At 39.2% G+C, this 24,760-nt stretch overlaps 1 protein-coding gene across 4 annotated transcripts in view; it reads right to left on the bottom strand.

Moving 5' to 3' along the window:
* DLGAP1 (DLG associated protein 1) overlaps window positions 1–24,760 on the bottom strand; it is a 143,892-nt gene that overhangs the window by 118,287 nt on the left and 845 nt on the right. For 2 of the 4 annotated variants that reach the window (XM_009637631.2, XM_009637632.2), the window contains exons 2-3: window positions 24,120–24,757; window positions 10,765–10,979 (exon numbers count right to left, since the gene is read on the bottom strand). In XM_009637631.2, the coding sequence (XP_009635926.1) occupies window positions 10,765–10,979; window positions 24,120–24,757 (853 nt within the window). Of the gene's footprint in view, window positions 1–10,764; window positions 10,980–15,755; window positions 15,807–24,119; window positions 24,758–24,760 lie in introns of those variants that run through there. The other 2 variants (XM_009637634.2, XM_009637635.2) reach the window with 1 other exon arrangement.

Genomic DNA, 24,760 nt, shown 5'->3' with positions numbered 1-24,760 from the left:
TGCTGACATTCACTCCAGCCACTGTCAGTCTCACATCTTATTTGAATAAGGCATCATCCACTCCCTCTCAATTCTAATTCATTCATCACAGGTAAACAGCAATTAATTTGTGGCCCAAATCAAATGATCTCTAAGTAGCGGGGGGTGGGGGGGGGTGGGGAGTGTGGGGGGGAGAGGTAATAGACAGAAAGTTACTGCTCTGCCAGAAATGACATTCTACCCGGCAGTAAACGGCTGAACAAGTGCAGTGGCACAGCCTGACTCACCAGCATTTCAAACAAGTCTGAGCAACAAATCTCTGCCAAAGCCCTGTTGTCTCACGGCTCTTACAGCCACATGACTGAGATGAGTCCAACAGATTCCGCACCAGTCTGAAATCCATGGCTAGACATTTAGATTGGACCCCGTTGACTAGACAGTGCCAACATTTCTGAGACTTCTAACATCTCTGCAACTTCCTGAGGATGGTTGAATGACATGTTGGCTACATCCCACTAGAATAAGGAAAAAAGACCTTTTCAAAGTCAGCAGTTGCCCCTCTCCCTCAAAATTCCAGATTTTATAAATATAATTTCTGTGACTGCTACAAACATAAATATTATGAGATGGAGTCATGACTCAGTTGATGTCGTCATTGACACCATTTCACCCAGAGTGGTTGTAAGCCTTCTGTATTATGTATGTATCCTTGGTTTTGAGATTTATGCAAAGTTCAGAACCAAATTATTTCTGTAAAAGTGATAAAACCAAAGTAGCAGTTTTAAGTTTTGTAAAACTAAAATAAATGAAGCAAGAACCTTGCATTATTTTACATTCTAGTACATTCCCACACTGGGTGCCAAAAAGGACTGTCGTGGTTTAACCCCAGCTGGCAACTAAGCCTCACACAGCTACTTGCTCACTCTCCCCTGCCCCAGTGGGATGGGAGAGAGAATCAGAAGGGTAAAAGTGAGACAACTCGTGGGTTGAGATAAAGACAGTTTAATAGGGAAAGCAAAAGCCATGCATGCAAGCAAAGCAAAACAAGGCATTCATTCATTGCCTCCCATGGGCAGGCAGGTGCTCAGCCATCCCCAGGAAAGCAGGGCTCCATCACCTGTAACGGTGACTTGGGAAGACAAACACCATCACTCCGAACATCCTCCCCTTCCTTCTTCTTCCCCCATCTTATATACTGAGCATGATGCCATATGGTATAGAATATCCCTTTTGCCAGCTGGGGTCACTGTGAAGAAAATCAACTCTATCCCAGCTGAAATCAGGACAGATTACGACAAGAAGGAGTTTTAACAAACATCTATATTATGCCCATTTTGGTGTGATGAATTAATAAATAATAACTGTGAACATTTTTAGGACTAGCCCAAGGAGGACTACCTTCTCAAAGCAGTTTTTCAAGGTTTCCTTTCACGTGTAGAGTAATGAAAGCTCAGTGCAGATTTGCAATAACAGTTGTCAGATATAAAACAGGAGAGATTTATATACTAGTCCTGAAAGCTCCTGCGCTTGCCTTCAGCACGATGCATCACTGTCACCGTGCAGCGCTGCCCAGACACAACCCCAGCATGGCTGCCACCATGAATAGGGGGAAGGATTTGGGTGCTGTGACCATGGCTGCTGGCACTGGGGGATGACAAAACCAGTTAGTGCTTTCTGCGGTCCCTGGCCTTGTTTCGGGCAAAGCTGCTGGGCAGCTGGGGCGCAGGCTGGGCACAGCCCTTCTGGAGGGGAACAGGAATCCTTGTGCAACTCGGCTACAGACGCAACCACAGAACTCTCGTAGGACCTCAGTAGCTGCTGCAAAGGTGCTTTCAACAAAAAAACCATTTTCCACACCAGCAAATAACACAAGCAGTGATTGTATGATGGTTTGCTACCTTTGTGGTGTACAACGAATGAGAAAGCAGGCACAATGTAAGAGATAGTCTTTAAGGGTTTTCCCTAATTTCTCCCCTCCTGAAGAGACTTATAACTTCATTAGGAGGAGAGGAGATTTTAAAAAGTCAAGTCTCTTCAGAAGAACTTTCATTCACATGTGTCACTGGGAGCAGAGTGGTATTTGATGCTGCCCTGCTTCAGCACCTCGGCTACCAGGGGTCATGCACTTTCTTTGCTGCCCCCTGCCCTCAACCTTCCCCCCATACTACACCCAAGCCAGCAGAGAAATACTAAAATAAATTGAACGTTATTCCACCTTAGCAGTAATACAAACACAAGAAAATACAAGAAACAAATGACTGGGCATCAACATGACTTAGATATTAGTAGCATCCTTTATTTGCAAGGGCGGAACCGTTGCTCACATTCATGTCTCTCTCTCTCACCCTAACATGATGCAAATTAAGAGAAGATCCCAAAGCATGCCTGCAGAAACACTGTCTTGTACTTCCACATTAAAATGAAAGCAAAATACACTATTTTAACTTTCTCCATTTTTAACCTAAAAGGGCTCCAGCATTTCACAGTGAAAGAATATTGCACTTCTAGCTGATCAGAACAGAAAATTAATATGAATAATTAACTTAATTATTGTTGCTTGTTTGCTTGTCTTGTTATGTTGGACAGTAAGGACTCCAGACTGAATTTTGTGCAAACGCACATCTCTTTTTATGCTTGTGAATTTTCTGCATGGCAGATTTAATACATCAGCTGAGCCCCCCTTAGCAAACTAAACCAGATAGCACAAGATCACATACTGAGAGTCAAGCATGGTATGGCTGGCAGCAGTCAGAACAGAATTTCAAAATGCTAGCAATGAAATAACATTTAAAATGCATGAAAGAATTGCACGGACTGCTGTGGGTGGGGTATCTATATTTACTATTCAACAGCAGGCCTTCAGGAATAATCTGGTCCTGATGAGAGTTTTATTTTTATATTTAAAAGATACGTTAAGAAAAGGAAGTAAGAACAGTGATAAGTGGGTATATTCAACAGCCTGAGAAAGACAGACAGAGAATCATAAAAGATAGGTCTGGAGGGGTCTTCATGAGGTCATTTGGTCCCTCCTCCTGCCCTAAAGCAGGATCAGCAATACCTAAATGTGTCCCGACAGACATTTTCTACCCTCTTCTTGAAAATGTCCAGTGAAACGATTTCTCTTGGCAATCCGCTCCTGTGCTTAACTATCATTGCCATTTGGAAAATTTTCCTAACATATAGCTTGTGTATGTCCTTGCAGTCTAAGGCAGTATTTCTTCTCCTGTCCCCCCTGGACATTAATAACTTCCTTTCTGAGGCAGTCTTTAAAACAGGTGGGCAGAAGTAGGGCTATAAATAAATAAGACCAGTTTTGCACACAAACATGCAGATTGGCTGTGTAAACACTATACCCTGAAAGAGATGGCTGAAAACCACACAGAATTGTGTTTCTTAAAGCAAGCCCTAGAAATGCCCATATGACCCATGAAGTATAGTGTGAAGTATTGCTTTTTAAAACAGACAATGGGATGGACTTGAATTCACTGAAACAATTTCCTCTAAAATGAATAAATTTTTACAGGATTTAGCTGAGAGAAGCTAAGAAGTTAGAAGTCCTCACTTTGATCTGTAGCTATGTCTAACGTAAAGCTAAATTTTGTGCAAAGTTGAGCCAGATGACTAGATACAGGACAAGGATTTCCACTTCTGCAAGTAAGGCAATCATCTAAATGAGGTTGCAGCTTTTCTTTAACAAATTATCGACTTCCAAAACTCTGCTCCAGTATTGCCAAAAGATCTAACTCTGACTAGGAAAGTTAAAGGCTTTTTTTTTGGCTGACGTTTATTCTTACGTAAGTTATAACTGTTTCATTGCCTCAAATTTCAGCAAGTAGTTGTAAAAGTGAGGCAACAACTGTAGTATAGGTCACAGACTACAACAAAATTCTGACTGCTCATCTTAGAGAAACAAGAAATAACATTATTTATACAAATGTGACAATACTGATGTAACAGGGCATAAGGGCATACAGAGCTAGGTGTGGATTGACACAAGGGTAAGTTTTACAACGAGATAAGCAACGTCTGCTAGCAGTGAGGCTGCTAGGGCATCTCAGTTTCACTGCAAGATAAAACTGGTGAGCATCACCACTGAAGTGGAGCGGAGGAGTGCCCATCCTACCTACGTACCATGCAGTGAACTGTAGGAATGCCCTGTTTCCACAGAGGCTTGGATAGTGAGACAAGCGAGTTCATCTCTGTGCTGCAAAGGCATACAGACCTTTGTGTGAGGAGACACAAAGCCCAGAAGGGAAACTGCCATGGGGTACAAGCTTTCTCAGATGCCCATCAGTGATATTAAGCTTTAACTGACTGAACATGCTTTATATATCCATCACTGGGAAGTTGCAACAGTTCGTTAAAAGCTCCAAGCTCTAAATTCCTCCAATAAATCAGTATCTTCTGCTCCTTAAATATCATGTACACAAAACAGATGTCAGCTGCCATAAGGAAACCATTGGCTCCAGAGGTATGCCCACCTACTATCTCAAAATAAATGTATTTTTATGGTCTTGCCTTCAAAATTTTCTTCTGACTTACAAATTATTCACTGAACTTAATCATACCTGATGTGAGCCTGAAAAGTGGGAAACCTGTCCAACAGTTTCTCCCTAGCTTTCAGAGAAGAGACAGAAGGGATTGCAATAATATGACTAAAAAGCTAAGTAATGCATCACGCATCAGTGACTGTGGGTTGGGTAAGCTACTACCTAGGCCAACAATAGTTCCAGACTACTCTTCCTTTGGCTTCATGTCCAAAGCTCATGGAGATGCTCCAGTCTCTTTCATGGGAAATGCAAAAAACTCCTCCTTCAAGCAAACAAACATAACACCTCAAGGAAAATGGAAACAATTATTTCACTAGCTAAAGGTTTGTTGAAAATGAAATAGACTGCAACACAAAACAATGAAACACACTGTACTGGAAACATACTGTAAAATACTAATAAAAGATTAATAAGACTTATTCCTTTTGTACTAATTAGGAAAGTCATTGGTCCCTAATTGGAAGTCACTCAACAAGAAAGAAAATTAACAAGCTTCCCCGCGTGCATCTAAAAATATTCACCATAACGAAGATGAGGTATTGCATCACCTTATATTTTCCCTCTCCCTTCCCCCTGTCTGTGATCTGGGCCAGTGAAGTTAATGGGACATTTTCATTAATTTTAGCAGAATGAGGACAACACCTCCATCTAAAATAAAGTATGCTTTTGTTTACATGACACCTTTTTCTGGGGATATTTTTGAGAATGTTATAGTAATATAGAAACACCTTAAGGTAAACAGGACCTCATTCCTAAGACCAAGATGGTTTCCGTACCTAAGGATGTATGCTACGCTGTATGGTGAAGTGCAGTGTAAGGACATCAGCTTCGGTTTGCTCCAATGCCAGAACAGTGCTAGCCAGTGTGTCAGGCTACACCTATTACATCCCTTATCATTTCCCTCAGAAAAGACATTTCCCAAGAGCAGCATTTTAGAAAAGCTGAGAAAGTGCGAAAACCATCTCCAGAGTTTATATTACTCCATAGTTTTCTGAGAGCTGCATATTTCAGCTTGAGAAGCCATGAAGATACCTATGTAGACAAAAGCACGTGTTGCATCACTATAGGAAAATCAAAGCTATAATGACCTTCAGCTTTGCTTATAACATTTAACAACATCCTTGCCATGTGACGTTTAATTTGCTGTGTCTTTAGCATAAAAAGCTTTTGGACCTTTCCTCATCCTTTCATTCACATCAGTTAAATTTAACCATCAATTCACTCAGTGCAGATGATGTGCTTTACCTTCCCATCAGTCTATATGGATGTGCCCATGTGTGCATATCACCTTCTTCCCAATCACCACAAATTACCACCAGACAAGATTATTTGGGAGCTTTTCAGATTATAAAAGTATTTTTATTGTCATTTCTTTGACTTCTACAAGGATTAGGTGATTTTCTATCTGAAACATTTTCTACTATTGAACAACGGGGTGGTTGAATTTATTTTGCAAGTCATCCTAGCAGAGCTGGTCCTGCAACTCTGTCAAGATTTGATTTGTAACATAGGTTGACCCTAACTTGAAGGGTGGTCCTCCAGGAACTGACCTGATCAATCCTCAGACAGGTGATGAAAAGTTGGAATTCAGGATGTATAAATCAGATCTACCTCTTTCTTCTTGCTTTTGTCACTGGTATTAAGTTTGATACCAGATTCTGCCTCTTAGTTACTTTGCTATTTGAATTAGCACAGAAAAAATTTAAGCCTGGGTGTACAAAAATAACATCCACACACTTTGGGATATTATTTTTGGAATGTCTCTGATAAACTTTAAAGTTAGGAATTGGTTGGTTTATTCTAAGTAGCACTCATTTATGCAGTAAATTACAGGAATAGATGTAGCTCTGATGGAATTTACACAGAAAAATTCTTTACAATGGAATAAAACCAGAGAAAAGCTTAATGCTTTTTGTTTGTATGCTCACATATTCTTTTCATCTTCAGTGGTCTAACTTGGTGCCCATTAAAAAGCGTTTGTGGTATTTATGGTTGTGTTTCTTCAAGTCACAGCTGACTGGAAAAACATGACATGTCTATTAAAATACCTTGAAAATGAAGATTTGTTAAGAAAAAACTAATTTCTGTTCTTCCTTCTCTCCTTTTTACACAAGTTCTACAAATGCATTTCCAAAGTACCAAGATCACTGAAGTCGCCAATACACTGGTGATCAGAGTATAACTTGTCTCAGAAAAAAGCTTGTATGATCAAATATAAATTCAAAGGAACAATTCTGCAACTGTTTATAACCCAAAATCCATGTAAAATGTCCACAAATGGATTACCATTAAGTAATGTAATATTTTAGAAAAAATAAAAAGAAGTGCAGAAGACTCCAGTGTCTGAAGTCCCCACAGTAGCACTAATATGGAGATGGGAAGCAGAATCTGAACCCGTATTTTAAGCAGTGAGTGGGCCTGCAGTGGAGAAGAGGAAAGGGACAGAATGAGGTAGAAAAACTCTGGTAACAGGATCCATCTCTTAGACCTCGTGTCCTCAGCAAAAGTTTCCAGTCCCTTCTATATTGCTCATCTTTCAGGCTGGGAAGTGCTGCCATCAAGTTATTCCTTGTGCTGACTCATCAGCGACTCTGCCCATACTCCTTCAAGAGATCGTAAGGGATGGCTGCGGATCTTTCTCTGCCTTATCCAGCTACAGATCTTCATAAAGTTGGCTGGAACTTCGTATCAATCCCTCTAGCAAACTTAATTATAGTTGGCCAACGGGTTCAGAAGTTACTGGGAGGTGGAGGTGACAGGTTGGCACGTGGACAGACAACGTAATTGCACACTTTTCTTCCAACGAAAACCAGGCTAAACATAACCAAGGCAATAGTGAAGAACTATGTCCTGAACCAAGCTCAGGTGTAATAGAAATGTCAGTTATCTGTTGCCTGTACCTTCTTTAGAAGTTAGCTAACCAGTCCATTTTCCATCCGTTTACCAGTGCAAGATAAACTTTTGCCACTTTTTGGGAATAGGTAAGAAAATGTCACTTTTTTTTTTTTCAGCTGGATCAGTTTATCTAGACCGTGAAAGATTAAACACCAAGGGGATACTGCCAGCAAAGACAGAGAAAAAGCTGCTTGTTTCCTGGTAGGATAATGAGAGTGCCGCAGCGGAGGTGTGCATTTCAAGATCACAGCAAGCTGTGCTTTATTCAGAACGGTACCACAGCATTTGACACATGTGCTGTAACCCCATGGAAACCATGGCATGGGTGGAATACTGTAGGAGGGAGATTGTAAGGTACAGCAAGAAAAAAAAACCTCAGCAAAAACAGGAAAATAAATTTGTATTACGTAAAGGAGATATGACACAGTTGTGCTGTTCAAAAGTTGTTCCTTATATAAAAAGAAACGCAACAATGAAAACCCTTTCTTAGAAGAGTAGGCACATGAGCAATAGTAGGTAGGTAGGTGGGAGGAACGGCGTGGGTTATGAGACCAATATTAGACTTAAAGTACACAGAGAGGAAAAGTCCCACAAGATGAAAAATCCCTTCAAAAACAACAGTGAAAGCAAAAGGGAACATGTTTTTAACTTGTTTGCTCTGCCACAGATGAAAGTGAAGCCAACTAGAGACTGCATACAGAAAACAGAGGAAGAGAGTAGCAGAAAGAAGTGCAGAAGATCCTTGACAATTACCAACATAGAAACACTGCTTTCACAAGGTGCTTTGTTCTTCACTGATGGAAAAAAAATAATTAAAGGGATGAAATATCACTCAGCTTTAAGGTGTTAATAATGTCCTGCAAGGTCAGCTAGGAAGTCCACTAGTGTCAGTAAAAGGCTGCCTGCTGACCAGAGTGGCTTTTGGCTCATTTCCGTAAAGCTCTTACTCAGGTGCAAATTGAACTCAAGTCAACAGTAAGCCAAGGAAATAACTTGTTATCACACGTTAGACGATTGCTTGATGACCTATATTCAGTGAGTTAGGGGCCCTAATTTAGTCTCTGGCCGACATGCCAGCAAACCTCTCTCAACTCTCAGAGTAATCAGGGTAGCCCTGGGATGAACAAGCAATGTCATGGTCAAGGTCAAGTCATGCTACTAAGAAAGTACGAAGAAGTCTGCAAAAAAGACCTAGCTTAACAGAAGACTTCAATTCCCAGAGCAAACACTTGGCTAGTTCTCACAACCCACCCCACCCTCCCCCCAAATGATCACGTTCAGCAGAAAGGAATAAAAGCAATGCCTAATTATGTATTATACAATTTGTCTCTGGAAGTGGAAATATCTCTGGAAGAGATATTTCTATAAAGTATTATCATAGATTAAAAGAAATAATTCTACTTCATCCCAGTTTGTGATGAAAAGTCACTGAAAAAGAAAAGGTATTTCATATTTTGTCCTCTTTTTTGTTTTACTACCATTTACCATTTTCCCCTTCCTTCTACCTTGTGATCTACATCCTACTTCCTCATAGCTCCTAAACTTACATGAATTTTACAGAGTGCAGCTTAAAATTAAGGACATTCCTAAGAGCTTTCCTGAATAGGAAGGGATTAAAAAACATACGTGAAATGAAGTATTCGTACAAGCACTTTGCTGAATTACAGTGACTTCAAAGCTAAACCCAAAAGCTTCTGCTGCCTAGCCCCTCTGATCTAACATCCTCTGTGGGTGAGCAGTGACATGCAGGACTTTTTATTTTTAATAATTCCATATTCTTTTGTAAATCTCATATCTACAGAGAGCAGAAATTACCAAGAGCAAATACACTCGCTGTGATGCATTGTACTTCACATATACAATATTACGGAACTATGGAACGTATGTTTCTAAAGTCTCAAAAAGAATAAGCTCCGTGCCTGATAGTGTGTCCATGCATAAAGTGTGGCTTTACGGAGTTTGTGGCGGTACATAACATTTATGTTCACCTTGCAGAGGTTGCAATAACTGATCTCAGAGGAGGTGTTTTGGCTCAGGGAAGGCTGTGGTAAAGTCTGCTGGATGATGAGAGGAATCACTGGATCCCTTGAGCAAGTGCCAGCTAGCTTATGAAAATCCCTGCAGAAAATGAGACTGCTTTCTCCTGCGGGCACTAACGGAAGGACAGAGCAGAGGCAACTCCTGGCTTCCCCCGAGACAAAGTCAGGCAGGCTGCTATGGGGAGCTGCAATAAGCATGGTTTTGTCTTCCGGTCTATTCATCACTCATGTCAAGAGCATGACATTCTTAACGAGGATCAAACGCTTTTCTCTAAAATCTGTTTCTCAGATAAGGTCTCTGGGAAAAAGAAGTGGGATAGAGGAGGACAAGGAAGGAGAGGAAATTAATGAGGGAAATGCAGAAGGAGTCTTTTGTCACTAATCACAGATACTAGAAGAGATACAGCTCTTTTTTTTCCCTATTTTAAAGCTACAGCCTTAGGGAAGTTACACTAAAATTAGGTTATTTTTGGTTCAGTGAACTATGATTCACTCTTATAGCTACGAATTTTGCAGAAGATAGACAGAAACAATTGTTGATTTAAATCCACGCTATTTTCTTTTATGGATATAATTTATTTTCTTGCTTTAGGGGACCTCTCCATTTTAGAATCATTTAAAATAAAACACTAATACCAAAATTGCCTATTCGTGCAATTTTCATGAGAATTTGGGTGGCTCTTTTAAAAGGTCCAAATAAAAGAAAAACACAAAGTGACATTAAAAAACCGTAAGTTCATCACTCCTCCCGACTAAAGTTTTCATAAACGATAAAAAACCCCTCAGTTTTGTGTATATTTCTCCACAAAATACAGTGCAATTCTGAGTGAACTAAAGAGTGGAAACCATGGATTTGCCTATTTTCAGATGGCCATTGTTCTTTTTAATTAAATGTCAGATGCTCTCTGATGAGTTGCAAAGCCTAGCTTAGGGCTAATTTCACATGTTGAGTATATATAAATACACAATTATGCAAAGCTTTTGCAGGCCAAAGCTCTAATTCGGCAAAGTATTTAAAGAACAGACCTGTTGTTCATACCTGAACACTCACTTAACACTAACAGGTCGAAATACTGCAAATTCAAAGCACGGGCAGTAGGGTCTCTTTTCAGAATAACACTGAGATACATTCCCAAATCTACTCTTGTTCAGAAAAAAAACCAACCAAAAATAAGCATGACCAAACACACTTGTTTAAATACTTTCCTTAACTGGTATCTAGAAGTAAAGAGTAGGAACAAACAGGACAGAAACTGTATGTCTTAATGGAGAGCTCCATTTGATGTGAAACATGGACTTACTTGAGGGTGGTGAGCTCTGTAAGGGATGGCTGGGTGGCCTTGAGATAGCTCTCTCTCCGTGCAGCAATCTTTGGAGATGGCTTCGGACTTGTGTCTGAGTCTCCACTGTCATCATCCCCCATGGCTTTGATGTAGCTGCCACTACGCATCCGTCGGCAGGGAATCTCATCATCTTTCCCTCGTGGAGTGTATCCAGTCCATTCATCTTGAGGAACCTGAGGTGATAAACACAATTCTCTTATTAGTACATGCTTCCCTGATGTAATTGCACAGCAAGATTTGACCATGTTAAGCCACAACAGAACCATAACAAAAACTTTTACGGCCAAGGGCCCATTCTCAATCCCATTTGACCATGGGTTGCTGTTGGTTCAGCTCAACACACTGAACACCTTTGGGGAGGCACAAAAGATGAAATATGGATCCCTATATCACAATCTTTTCAGACAAAGTGTGCATGGCTACACTCACCAGGATGATTTTGGTTCAAGACACATTTAAAATTAGTGGAGCTATGTACTAATCATCACAAAAGTAGGTTTGCAAGTGTGAAATTATACTACTGTTGCTTCTAAAGCATAATTAGTGCGACTGAACACCTGCCAGCTTGTGGGGATCCTCCTTTTGAATTATGTTAGTCTGAGTGAATCATACTACTCTTTATTCCCTTCTTTTTCTTCTTCTTATTGATGTGCATTATTTCTCTTGATCTGAAGTAAGAGCTGTGCATTCTTTGCACTGGAAATCTGGAACACTGAGAACATGCATTCATGAGATTTTGGGACATAGCAGAGGACAGTCCAAGAGCCTGGTGCTCGTGCCCACCCATTCTCTCCCTTCCTCTGCTCGTGGGGCTTCTTCCCACTGTAAACCAACACCCTTCTCTTTCCTGTAACAGCAGAAACAACATGCAGTGGAGCAGGGTCCTTGAAGGAGTTGTCCTGAAGTTATTTTGCAGAAACCCCATTTTTTATAGTAAAGGTGAAACTGCAAAAGAGCTTTTTAGTTAAACATATTTTCTGTTAGATTTAAATAAAAGTGGCTGTGAATTTTTAGTTTGATACTTTTCTGATTATTCTTAGTGAATCAACTCTATAAAGCAAGCTACAGCTACAATGCTCAGAAACCCTTATGAGCGATATTAAACAAGGAGTCTCAAATCTGGGTTGCTAAAATCAGTCCCACAGCTTACAGATACTAGCATCTACCAGGATAACCACCGAGTGTCTCTTTTCTAAGGAAAGTTTGTCCTCCAACAACATTTAACTTCTGCTGAGTACCTTGTGCATCCATTGCTTCCCAAACTTCAGCCAGAGCATTTACATGCCAGATTGTTTAGACAACCAAAACTGAAACAGTGGACTGTTTGCTGTGAGCTTAGCTGTTGATTTCCACTAGAAACATAAGCCTAAGAGCAGAGGCTGTAAGGCCTTTCAAATGTAACAGCCAATGTAGGTCATATTCTTATGGCATTTTATCAATCTATGCTGCTATAAACTGCAGTCCAAACCCCACTGTGCTATACAAAGGAACAAAGATATTTAATGGTCCTAAGCATTCATGGGCTTATTACTAATTACAATTAATTAACCAAACTATTCATAAGCCATGCCATTACTTTGTTTACTGCTGATTTCAAACCCAAGACCTTGCCAACTTTCTTCCCTTCTCTCCCAGATCTCTCTTGGTCAAGTCTGGCCTTGATAAACTCACCTGGAGCTTTTATATTTTCCTCATAGGACTCAAGATTTAATCCTGGAAGTATACTCTAGTTTGTATCTTTATCAACATTTCTTCTTATGACTTAGTCTTCCTCCTCGGGTCTCAGACTTCCTTCTCAGTTGCTCCATGTTTTATTTAACCAGTTCTTTCCTCTTGCCTTTTTAAAGTAAATGGCCATATTTTCTTTAAATATCCTTTAGTTAATGCTCTGGTAACTCTACTTCCATGATACCTTTGAATTCTTATCTTCCAGCAGCACACAAAGTTTGTTGCTGTTTTCTTTTTCTTTCTTTCTTTCTTTTTCTTTTTTGTTTTTGTTTTTGATATTTGCCTGGGCTTCAAGAATATAAGTTCCTTAAGGCAGGAATATATTTCAAAGTCCAGTTTTCTTATCGAACAATGGCATGCAGAATTGTGTATCCATAGGAAGTAATTGAATAAATACACTTAAAACCACTTAAAATATTCCTCTAGAAAAGGGTAAGACTAACTAAGAACTGGAGTATTACAGACTGAGAGTACTAACTACTAACAGAACCCACCGGAGGAACAAGATTGAATATATGGCTCTGATATATTTCCATGCCAAATAAAAAAAGAAGCAGCAATGTTTCAATTCTGTGGCTTCTAATTTTATGCCTAGGCCCCAGATCGGGAAAGTTGATGCTTTTCTGGTGTGTGTACATTCATAAAGTGCAAATAAAGGTAATACTTGGTAGTGGGTTTAAGTCTGATTTTTGACATAGAAGACCGCGGAGCATTTTACACTCCTCCTCCAACCACTCATGAAAGACAGAGGATAATATTTTTTTCAGGTCTTATTCTTGCATTGGTTCTCGGCCTATAGCATCATCAAACAGCAAAAATAGAATCTATATTCATACCACCCTTCACATACATTTTGGAACCTACAGCTTCTGCTTGTCAACTGTAAAACCTTGACTTTTCAAATACTCATGTACGAAGCAGTTAACACAGGTTTAGTAAAATCAAGCTCTGCTGACATTTTGATTACATGCTTGGACTTCAGACAGAAGTTTAAAATATGTACTAGTGTATTTCCAATGCACTATTGGAAACTAATACAGTTTTCAGGCAGACACTAGATATCTAAGTGAAGTGAGAAACCACTGAAAACCAGCATGCTATCTTTCCACCTTTTAAACACTTGAGTTGCAGAAAAAGAAAGCCGAGCTGTTCACACAGAGCCCAAGAGCAAGCAGTCACAGGGAGTGCACAAACCCACTGGCTGGTTTGTGTACTGGAAGTTACCTCCATGCACAAAACCAAAAGAAATGATACAAATGCAACCCAAGTTCCACTACCATATTACGGATTTAAGGGTAAACCCTGTATGCGCCTAAAATATTAACCCAGATATGCTTCTAATTTCAGTTAACACATTGAGGAAGTCAGAGTCTTTGTACAAACTATCTTGCCTGCCTAGACAAAGCTGCAGTAGAAAAATGTAATAGGTATTTGATTAAAAAGCTATTTTCATTAAGGTTTCAGTATTTAAGAGAATATTAGGGAAAAAAATTTGGGTCCAGTTCCCCTTAATCTTGTTTCAGTTTTACAAGAGTCAGAAGTTGTAGTAGGAGAAAACAATAAGACCTCATGTAACGAGTAGAGAGCACCTGCAGGGTAAAGAAATGCTTTGGAAGTAGGAGATTTCTGCTTTGGCTATTAACAGTTGTAATACTTTTTATGAAAGGATCTGAGAGCACTGTCTGTGTATTACTTGAGTAGGACAAACAACCCTTAAAGCTCAGCATTTCCTTTCATTGCACCTATTTTGCTCTTTAGAAAATACAGGGAGATAAAATAATGTCAACATTTTAATACTTCTGTGCCTATAGTCAAATACCTCAAGCAATACCTACTAAAAGAAGTGACCTGATTTTCAGAGTGCTTTCTTTGGTGCCTAAAAGGAATGGCTGAAACAGGTCATACCAGACAATAATTTACTGTCACAGTAAGTGGTTCATATCATGGGAAAAAAGTAAACCATAAAGCCCTCTCAGAACTGCAAATTGCAAAAATAAAATTGATCACATTACTTCATCCATTCTGTTTCTATACTTATGATACTAAATATTCTGTAGTGGGTTTCCTTCTGCCAATCTGGAAAAATGCTGGGAAAATTGTCTATGTGAACCTCCAGCTCTTTTATTTTTTTCAGTCAGGAGGTCTGCACCGATTTTCCCACAAGCTCTTACTTTGTTTGAACGGCCAATATTATGTCTTGCAAGGTCACACACTACAGTGCGTGCAAGTGCATATGCATGGTATCTGCTGCCTCAGAGGATTACTGGCATTAAGACTGATATACCTGAGATAAAGCTGTTTCGTGCTTTTAAGAAAATCATATTATCCAATTCCATTGGCAATAACATTTTTTCAGTATCAGAATATGGAGCAGAAACATCATTTGTATGATTGTTTTTACTCTCACGAAAAGGGGGGAAGAGCTAAACTCAGATCTAACAATGAATATAATTGTTATTATTAAAATAGAACTATTATTATTCATACTATTGAAGCAATTGAGATCCTGAAAACATTTCATTCTGCAAATGATCTTTAAGATCACGTACAGTTCTTTCTTTGCAAGCCTAAAAATCGAGAGTGCACTTTACTTATACAAGAAGCGCAGTGAAACAGAACACCATTATTACTTGAAAATACATAAAAAATATTCAGCAAGGGCCTCTGAGCCAGGCAACAACTGAAACATAAGACTTCAGCATACACCTAGAAATCAAATGTTTGTTACAGGTATAGAAACTAAGCCTGACTATAGTTTCTTTCTTCTGATTAAATAGCAGATATAAGATTCTTTTGTAAACAGAACAGACTACACAGGTTACAATGCCACCAGCCAGCATCTTACCTGGATTCAGCTTCATTTAGCGTATAGATTACATATCCTGATCTTCAACTAAGTTTATGACGCTCTGGAAGTGTTCACACTTTGTCATTAGCCAGGCTGGACTGACTGGTCAATTCCTTCAATGTATTTTTTGATATAAAGGAACTGAATTTTTCTAATAGATAGTCTAAGTCCCCAAATAAAGAAACTAAGCAAACAGGTATACTGGCCCCCCGGTTTTCAAACATTCATTTCAAAAGCTCACACGTAGTGGTATGTGAAATAAACCCAGCATGTAAAGACAAAGGTAAAGAAAACATTTTTTATTCAATTTCTAAACAATAAAGTTAGAATATCTGATTTCCTTCTTTTTTGCCCCAAATTGTTATTAACTTACCTTACTGGATGAAATAGCAAACAGACTGTCTCTATAGCAAATTAAGTTCATTATTGATCTCTAGTTTGACTTGGTTTATTGCAGCTGAAATCATTAAAGCTTCTCCCTGTGCTTTGCCAAAGCAATGTGGATGACTATAGAAGTAAACACAAGGACTGGAAGGAGTGGCTAACCATCGCTCACAGCAGTAGACTTGTAACTTCAGCTTTCTATTAGTATGCAAATACTTAATGAAATGAAATCACACAACTGAAGAACAATGCTTAATGACTGCTCAGTACAGATTTTCAAACCCATGCAATTTGGTTTTCTTAGCCGTTATTATGCCTCTTCTGCGTGCTGTTAAGGAAGTTTCAATTGCCATCTTCTACTTACTAAGCCTATTCCTAGCACTGATGAATATTGAATTAATCCGACCAATAAAGATGAGTAGCATTTCATTCTATCAATGTGCATGCGTTAAGAATCATTGAAGTAAGCAAAAAAAAAAAAAAAAGGAAGCCTTAGAAAGCTTAAAGAACAATGTATGTTTAATAAGCCTCTAGAGTCTTCAGAAAGGCAGGTAGGAACGTTGCTTCTGTTTAGGGCAAACTTAATATACTCAATATCTGCAGCAACACTTGTTTTAGCTTGTCCTGTTTCAGCAATCAGGTTCTACTATAAATTCATTTAATTTAGTTTACTTATCTCCCTATTTTTTTTTACATGAAGAGCATTAACAGCCAAGACAAAGACCCTGTCCGAGATAGAACATTATTTCCTCAACCCTAAGTGCCCACACATTGCATCAAACCTGAACAAGCAGTGTGAAGAACTGCGATCTTCCTTCACAATAACAGTAGTTTAGAAAGTCTTCTTAAACAGTATGAATCTCCACCGAGCAAGTCAATAGACAAAATTCTTCAAGCACCGCTCCAGTTTATAATTTTCATTCATCAAAACGTGCCTTGACCACTAGCTTGTCGATTTGATTCACATCCTGTTTTATGAAGAGGAATGTGTGTCTCCTACACAAAACAACCACATCTTGATTCCAGATAAATTTTCTCCTCCTGCTCTGCGCGTAAAAATCCAACCAACCACGAAGAGGGCCACGTGGATACAATGATTCCAGCCAAGGACCTTGCAAGTTTGCCACCCCCAAAACACATTCTGCAGAAAGGAAGCCAAACAGCAACCACCACATCTATCAGCTGAAGGAAACATAACTGAAGGTCACACAGCTGGACTCTTGGCCAGGACCTCAAACTAAAACTGCTTCAGTGATCCTCAGGGCTGATATTCTCTGTGGCAGAGGGCAGACATTCATTCTCATCTTTCTCAGTACCCTTGAAGCTCTCAGTGCAGTTGGCTATAATGAGATATGGCTCCTTGCCCAAGTAAGGATGACAGGATGGCTGTTAACATGAATACCAATCCTTGAAAGGACACTTTCAATGACTAGCAATGAAGAAAAGTTCTTTCACTTCTAGATACCTTCTTTTGAGGTGAATCAGTTCCCTCTCTAATCACTTCAGCACCTGCATACAGTGACTAGTTGGCATCAAATGCCAAAACTGTTAAATGAGTTAAACATCATTTTACCTTTCTTTCACTACACATGACCACAAGCCCACTATCGAGCAGCCAGCAGGAAACTGGCTTGCGGATGGAGAACATGTCACTGAATCTGTATCTTTGGAAGAAAACAGATGTGGCAGGGAGCGCATTTTTAGAAACAGCCCTTATGCTGTTTCTGTTGGCTGACTGTAACTGGATAATGTCTGGTGCTTTGCTAATGTTGTGCTCTTGCAGGCAGCAGCTGTACGTAGTGCAGTCAAGCTACCGTCTCCAGCTGGCTATTAGCTTCTGCCACATTTTAGTGTACAGCGGACAGACTTGACTGAAACTTCCACAGTGCTTTCCTTTGGACTACAGCAGTGAAATATACCTGCGTAAGCAGCTTTCATTTGGCTCTAAGGAAACTTTCGCGGTTTCAGAACATCACAGTGACAGTGACTCCAAATTGTCACCTCTGCTTTACAGTAGTGTCCCACTGGATAGCAAACCAAGGTCATGGTCTTGACTCTCATCTGCTGGGAACTGAATTGCTAGAGTCCAGGAAATCTCAAAGATTTCTGAACACACTGATTAGCAGGCTGGGGTTATGTCAGCAAAGCAAAATTAGACACAAACTTATTTGCATACAAGACTCTTAGAGACAATTCAATGCCGTCTCTGGAAGCCCTGGCCCATCAGAATTGTCACAGTGGCTTATCCAACTGCGTGGCTCATCGCTGAGCCTTCGGTGAGACAAACACATATCTATTAGAAGTCCAAACAAGACAGTCCACTGCACAGGCTGAGGGTGAGAGGACGAAAGAGCAAACATTATACAACAGATCCATGTTCTTGGTGCTTCACTGACTGCTGACAGAAGCCCAGCTGTGCAACAAGCACAGCGCAAGAGCATTTGTAAGGCAGAACAGAGACTGTGGCCGGCTGCCCCCAGCTCAGACCACTCTTCCAGCACTGTAGTATTTCCCCACTCAAGACCTCTACTACAAATTTCATTTTGAAACAAAAAACCAATAACTGGATGTAGGGGAAGTATTCCTTATTACTTTGCAGTGACTGAGGAAAACATATCACTGCTCAGTGTTTTTTTCCCCACCTACTTTGTATGCCTCCATAATAAAAATCAAGGATTTCAAACTCAGATGCAGATTGAAATGATTCTTTTTGCTGGACTTGATTTGCCTTGAACTTTTTTTTTTTTTTTTTTTACAGTGAATTACTGAAAATAACATTAGAACACTCCAGATATTTAAGGCTACAGAAAGGAGTCAGGACTGATCCAGGACTGAGTCAAATCTTATCCACGAAGGAACTGAAATAGATACCAAATGCCAGCTATTATGTGCAGCCATAATTTTCATAAACATTTCTGACATAACAGTATATGTAACGTAGTGTCACCCAAGTATGTTGCAAAATCCTATATATGGTGTGCTAGCAACACAAAATGGGGATCCAGCTACCAGAATTACGTTCATTAACGGATGTGCTATTAGAATGTAGGGATGTTAACAGAACGTACCAACAGTAATTCAAGTTAATCTAGAAAATATAAGATCACTGCCAGTATATTCAATATTAAGAAGTAACAGAACGGTGATAAAACTAAAGGATAGAAAATTATTACCCAAGGAACATGGGCAGATAAAATTGCAGCTAAATGTGAAGCACTGACATTGAGGTAGAACAAGCTCTCTCAGTACTTTGGTGGCCCCCATTACTGCATTACTCAGACACTAAAGGTCAGTCCAGGTTTTAATTAAACGAATGAGAACACAGCAGTTGTTAAGGTGAAATATGTGGCAGGCTCATTCTCACCAACTCAGCTGACAATTTTTTTTTTTTTTTTTTAAGGTAAATGAAAGTACTGCAAAGATGAGGAGGACGGCTATACTGAAACACTCACCTACATATTTGTCTTAATATAGCAAAGATATCTTGGGTAGGTTTGCAGGTAGGCTAAATAACCAAGATGTAGGTTCAACGGAATTATTTGTTATTAATATATTTTTTGTAAATAAGCTATTTTGTGCTTTATTTATATTTTCCAAGCACCCACAAGTTCACTAACTTTATTCAATATTCATATTACCCATCTCACAATTTTAAAACTGAAATAAATTATATTCCCATGAATGATATTTTTTCAGTTTTAATGTTCTTAGAGACAAGCTTATTTTAAAATTCATGAACATTTAAGAATTTCCAAATGTTTTCATGATTATTCCATTACCTGGTAGCTGGCCTAGAATACATTATATCATTTGACATTTTATTTCACTATTGTTCAAATTGTTTCACTAGCTTTCCAAGAAGTATGCTTCATATGAGCTCAGTAAAAAGATTTGAAACTTACACCTCATATACTTTGTCGTTCTGACTGGAAAATTGAAGGGGAAATAACAGACACATCATTCATTTTCAATTTATAATGGAATAAGAGCAAAAAAGGCAGGCCTTCAGATATATGAAAAATGGATCATTATTAATGGATATTAAAATACAACTTTTTTTTTATATATATAGATCTATGTACATGAAAGGACATACTGAAAGATTAATTTGATTGAGGTAGTTGCAACAGAAATACAAACACTACAAATGAGGAAAAAGTAGAGATTAACTGAAAATGCAGATACACTTGCATAGATAAGCCCACCATAACAGATCTAACATAAATTGCTGTGCCCTAAGGACAAACACTTTGTAATTTAACAAATCATGTGACAAATACTGGTCTTTATTAGCACCCTGACCTAGGGCGATGCTCTCTATTTGGCCACCCACGGACACAGGCAACAGAAAGAGTCTGGGACTGAGCAGTATCTCCTAAGAAACTGTGGAAATGCCTTGTCCTGAGACTGCAAAACAAACTTCGAGTTTCTAAACACTACACACTATATAAGAATGCACATAACAGACGACCTTCACACAGGAAACTGAGCACCGTGCGAACCAGAACCCTTTACCACCAGAAAATGCTTATTATACCCAGAAACCTGGCTTATATTTTTTACAGTCTTCCACCAATGCGTTGCAAATGCAGAACTCAGATGACTGCACCCTCATCCCCACCCACTACGCATCAGTTTTCAGAAGTAAAATTTCCATCCTCAGCCCCAAGTACCCGACACAACTGACTTCAGTCTCATCAAATGGGATCAAAAGAAAACATATGACTGACCCACATAAGAAGAAAAGAGGAATAAGATGAAAAATAGCATCCTTTGTATTTTTCTCCATCTCTTAACTAATGGACCAAGGACCATGGGAATAGTAATTACAGGGAACATTGAATGGCAAAACTGTAATCAGAGACAAACTCTGCAGTGTATTTGATACTCTATTAGCTTCAGCAATCATGAATTTATAGAAAACAAGAGTGTCAAAAATATCTACCTGTGTATTTAGACCCTATTGTTCTCAGAAAAAGAATGCTGCTTACATTTCGTCTTCGATAGTTTTCTTAATGTTAATTTTTCCGGAGGAGAAGCTATCAGAGAAGTAGAGGCTGTCCACTGCTTTATAAATTATTCTCTCAAGGTAGGGAAACCATTCTGAAGAGTAATTTTGAGAAAACACGAACAGTTCCTTCTCACCTTCCTTCAAACTAGTCCAACTGTAAACCTGGATCAAATAAAAGCACTTTCATGAAGTAAGAAGCAGCTCAAAAAAAGGACCTTATCATTCTACTTATCCAGCTCCTCATTCTTAAAGGAGAAATAGAGAGAAGAGAAAAATACAATTCCATTCCCAAAATGCGGGTGAGAGGAAAAGGTTTGCTTGACAGTCTTTAGAGTAGTCTGGGAGCTAATCTCTCTTGCTGAAGATGCACAGTGTTGAGCCAAGCCTCCCCTAGACCTCCAAGGATGGACACTGCGCCTCAGCACCCGGGCTGGAAATGGAGCCTGCTGGGGTAAAGAAAGACTGTGCAATGCAGGAGGACTCTGCACTCGATCCAAATTCCAAATTATGAGAAATAAGCCCATCTGTAACACAAACTACTGCCAACTCCTTCCACAGAATGGTTATGTGGAAAATATCACACCAAGTGAGATAATTGTTTGTTATTTCCATGTCTTTACACTGAGAATTCATCCAGATACTTTTGTGATAAAAGCCCTTACAAGCAAATGTGAAGTCAATGTCATCTGTGATCTCCGATACACTCAGATCTATCAGTATAAAGAAAATTATCCTGAGTACCCTGAGTTGAAAAAAAAAAGCTCCTTCATTGAATTCAGATACTGTCACAAGAAGAGTTTGCATGAACAAAATAGTTACTTCTTTCAAGGATCAGAGAGATGTCTTGGGCCATAAACAACAGCTTAAATTACAAGTGAGTTGATAAAAGCAATTATTTAACATTTAATCAGTTAAATAAAGCAACAAAGAAGCATGATAATAATGAAATTAAGTTATCAGAGTTCTCCAGTACTGTCATGAATTTGCAGCTTTCATCTCATTTAGTGCGTTTCTAATTGTTCTAACATAGGACACCAGCCTTTTGGTACAATGATGAGAAGGTCACCAGGAAAATAACAGGTAGACAGAATACCTCTGAAGCCCACTAACGGAGCAATACTCTGTTGCTGTTAATATATATTTGTATTGCAGGACAGCCAAAAGGCCTCAATTAGGTTCTGCGCCCATTGTGCTGGGCGCTGTGGAAACACAAAAGGGAACAAAGTCCAAGCCCCAAAGGGCTTGTAGTGTAAAAAGATAAGTGAGATAGTGAAGAGAAAGGCAATGCCGTGCATTCAAAATAGACTGACTTTTTAATACCTATATCCATTTGTCATCCTTTCCGGCTGCCACGAGAGAAAAATAATCCTGACCTGCTTCCTCAAATCTACCCTACTCTGTTTGAATATTATTTCCAATGTTAGTCGAAGCCTGGTCAAGATTTTCCTTTTTTTTTAAAAAACAATATTAAACCAGTTATATTTTCCTGGCTTTTAAAAACAAGCATACAATTACAAAAAATGAAACAAAATGAAATCATAACCAAAATAAAACTACCAGTGAGGATGGGAAACACAGTGAGAATTTAGTTATTCTAAGTGAGAATTTAGTTATTCTAATTCCTGCCTTTGACAATTGTTGGACATATTTTCATACAGACACAGATAATGTCCTCTAATTCCACTTCAAGAGTCTATTCCTGTCAGTTAAACATTATCTAAAAGTCCCCATGGAGGTGTTCATTTAAAGCTTATGCTGGCACAGTTTTTTGCTCTTTTCTAGCCATCTGGTCACATACTGAACTGTCAGCTATTTTACCTAAACCTGAGAGGAAGATTGAAGGAGTAAACAAAAACATCAACAAAAAAAATATCAGTCCAAAGTTACCATAACAATCAAGCCTAAAGTTATAATTTCTTCTCACTTGCAAAATTCAGACAAAAAAGACTTAATAAAAAAAAAACCTTCAAAAGGTCGCAACCTGAGGCTATTTTGAAACCCCTCTCCCTCCCCAGTCCACACTCACAGCTGTAAACCCACACTGAGCATTCGTATTTCCCCCTCTCCCCCCACCCCACTCTCCTAACAGTTAATAGAAAATACACAGATCCGTTTTTTTTTATATTTAAAACTTAGAATCCCAGAGGCTGGCATTCAAAATTATTTTGCATGCCATTCAATAAAACCTTTTAAGATCAATTTTTAAATGCAGATGCCTCAGTCCTGTGCCTTCTCTGCGTACTGACTTAAACAACAGACTGTGGAAGCTGACTCTCTCATTAAAGCACCCATATGAGAAAACTCACTACAGTTTCTATACAAATAGATAGTTTCTATACAAACAGACAAGAGTCCCACTACATTAAAATGAAACCAAATCATCTTAGCAAACCTCTTTTTTCCTCATGGTCTTCTCTCTTCTCTGTGCAACGTTGTTCCATCTTACACACACACTTAGATGTGCCATAAGTGCTTCGTTTAAAGTGCATAAAAGCTATCCCCAGCTCTCCTAAGAATGAAACAGTTTTAATATTTTCTGATCCATGTTCCTGCCACAAACATTCACCGGCAGTATGATAGCTCCAAGAGCAGACATCTGATTCTTGACATTTAAAGATACAATACTGGTGAAAAATAGTGACGCTGTATTAACAGCAAACAGCTTGTGAGGGAGTAGGTGATGTACTCCTAAAATGTATAATCAGAACAAGCAATAATTTCAACCTTTTGATTTTTTATTTTTGACTCAAAGCCATGAAAAAGTGGTATAGCCAGATAAACAAATCTGGACATGTTACAATAACTGTTTTATGAGAATTTATATTCTATGGCAAAAAGGAAAGTAGGTTGTTTTCCTGCTGGAGAAAGTATTAAGGTACCCAAAAGTTTCTCAAAAGGGTCTCAAAAGCTTTCACAATAAAATAAGCAGCAAATGAAGGCAAATCTTGAAATTACAGAAATCAAAGAATTTGTATCCTGGTAACATTCGGTTAATTGACATTGTAATGCTAAGTGCAAGCACTACAACATCAAGTTCCCTATACCCCTACTGTGACTGCCTTATAAATTCAAAAAGTACACAGAAAGGTCTTATTTTTCCCACATGAGAAAATTAAGCCTGTTCAACACGAACTGTTTCTTTGCAATATTGAATGCTGGCAAAAAAAAAAAAAAAAAAAAAAAAAGGAAAGAAAAATCAGATTTATTTTTAATTTCAGCAGCATTACCCCTTGTTTGGTGGCCAGTGACCTCTCGGGAAAGTTGAAATATCAAACCTCCATCCCCCACAAACACCTGAGACAAGGCAGAGCACAGTTAACAGCAATCAGTTCTCCACTGTACCTGGAGGTACTGACATGACCGTTCCTGTTGACACGTCTCTGCCTTCACCACTGTCTGGTCCATGTTAACTGATGCTTTCTGGTAAACTTCACGGGCTCTGCTCACGGTTAGTGTAGAGGACCAAGAGCTTTTCTTCATTAATTGGGAGTCCAAATTCACAGGCAGGTTTGCACAAGTAGAGCATTTGACATCATTATTGCTTCTGGATGACTTCACAGTATGTTCGCTAATAGTGTTATAGGCTTCCATAAAGTATTGGGAAGAAGAACGATCAGGGCATCTTCCCATGGTCATGACCCCACTAGGACCATGATAAATGCAAACATCATTGTCCAAGTTGTCATCTGAACTCCACCATCCTGATGCATTGGATCTGGGCTTACCTTCCGATCGCCTTTCTTTACTCTTGCTGCGCTTCCCATACCTCATCGTCTGCGACTCCTCCGGGCTTGCTTTGCCCCCATTGACACTCCCCTTGGATGGTCCCTCCAGTGAATGGGACTTGGTAAAGAGCTTTTGGACAGAATGAACCAGATGCCGGATCCTCCCTGGGCTGTCACTGCGGTGCTCCATGGCAGTCCGCTTGTACTGCAGAGTGTGGTAGCCATCCCGATTCAGAGGCAGGGGCCGCTCCCAACCGG

This window comes from Egretta garzetta, unplaced genomic scaffold (assembly GCF_000687185.1).
Source record: "Egretta garzetta isolate BGI_Z169 unplaced genomic scaffold, ASM68718v1 scaffold534, whole genome shotgun sequence".
In the NCBI taxonomy this organism is placed as follows: Eukaryota; Metazoa; Chordata; class Aves; order Pelecaniformes; family Ardeidae; genus Egretta; species Egretta garzetta.
This window is presented reverse-complemented; position numbering and strand designations above follow the sequence as displayed.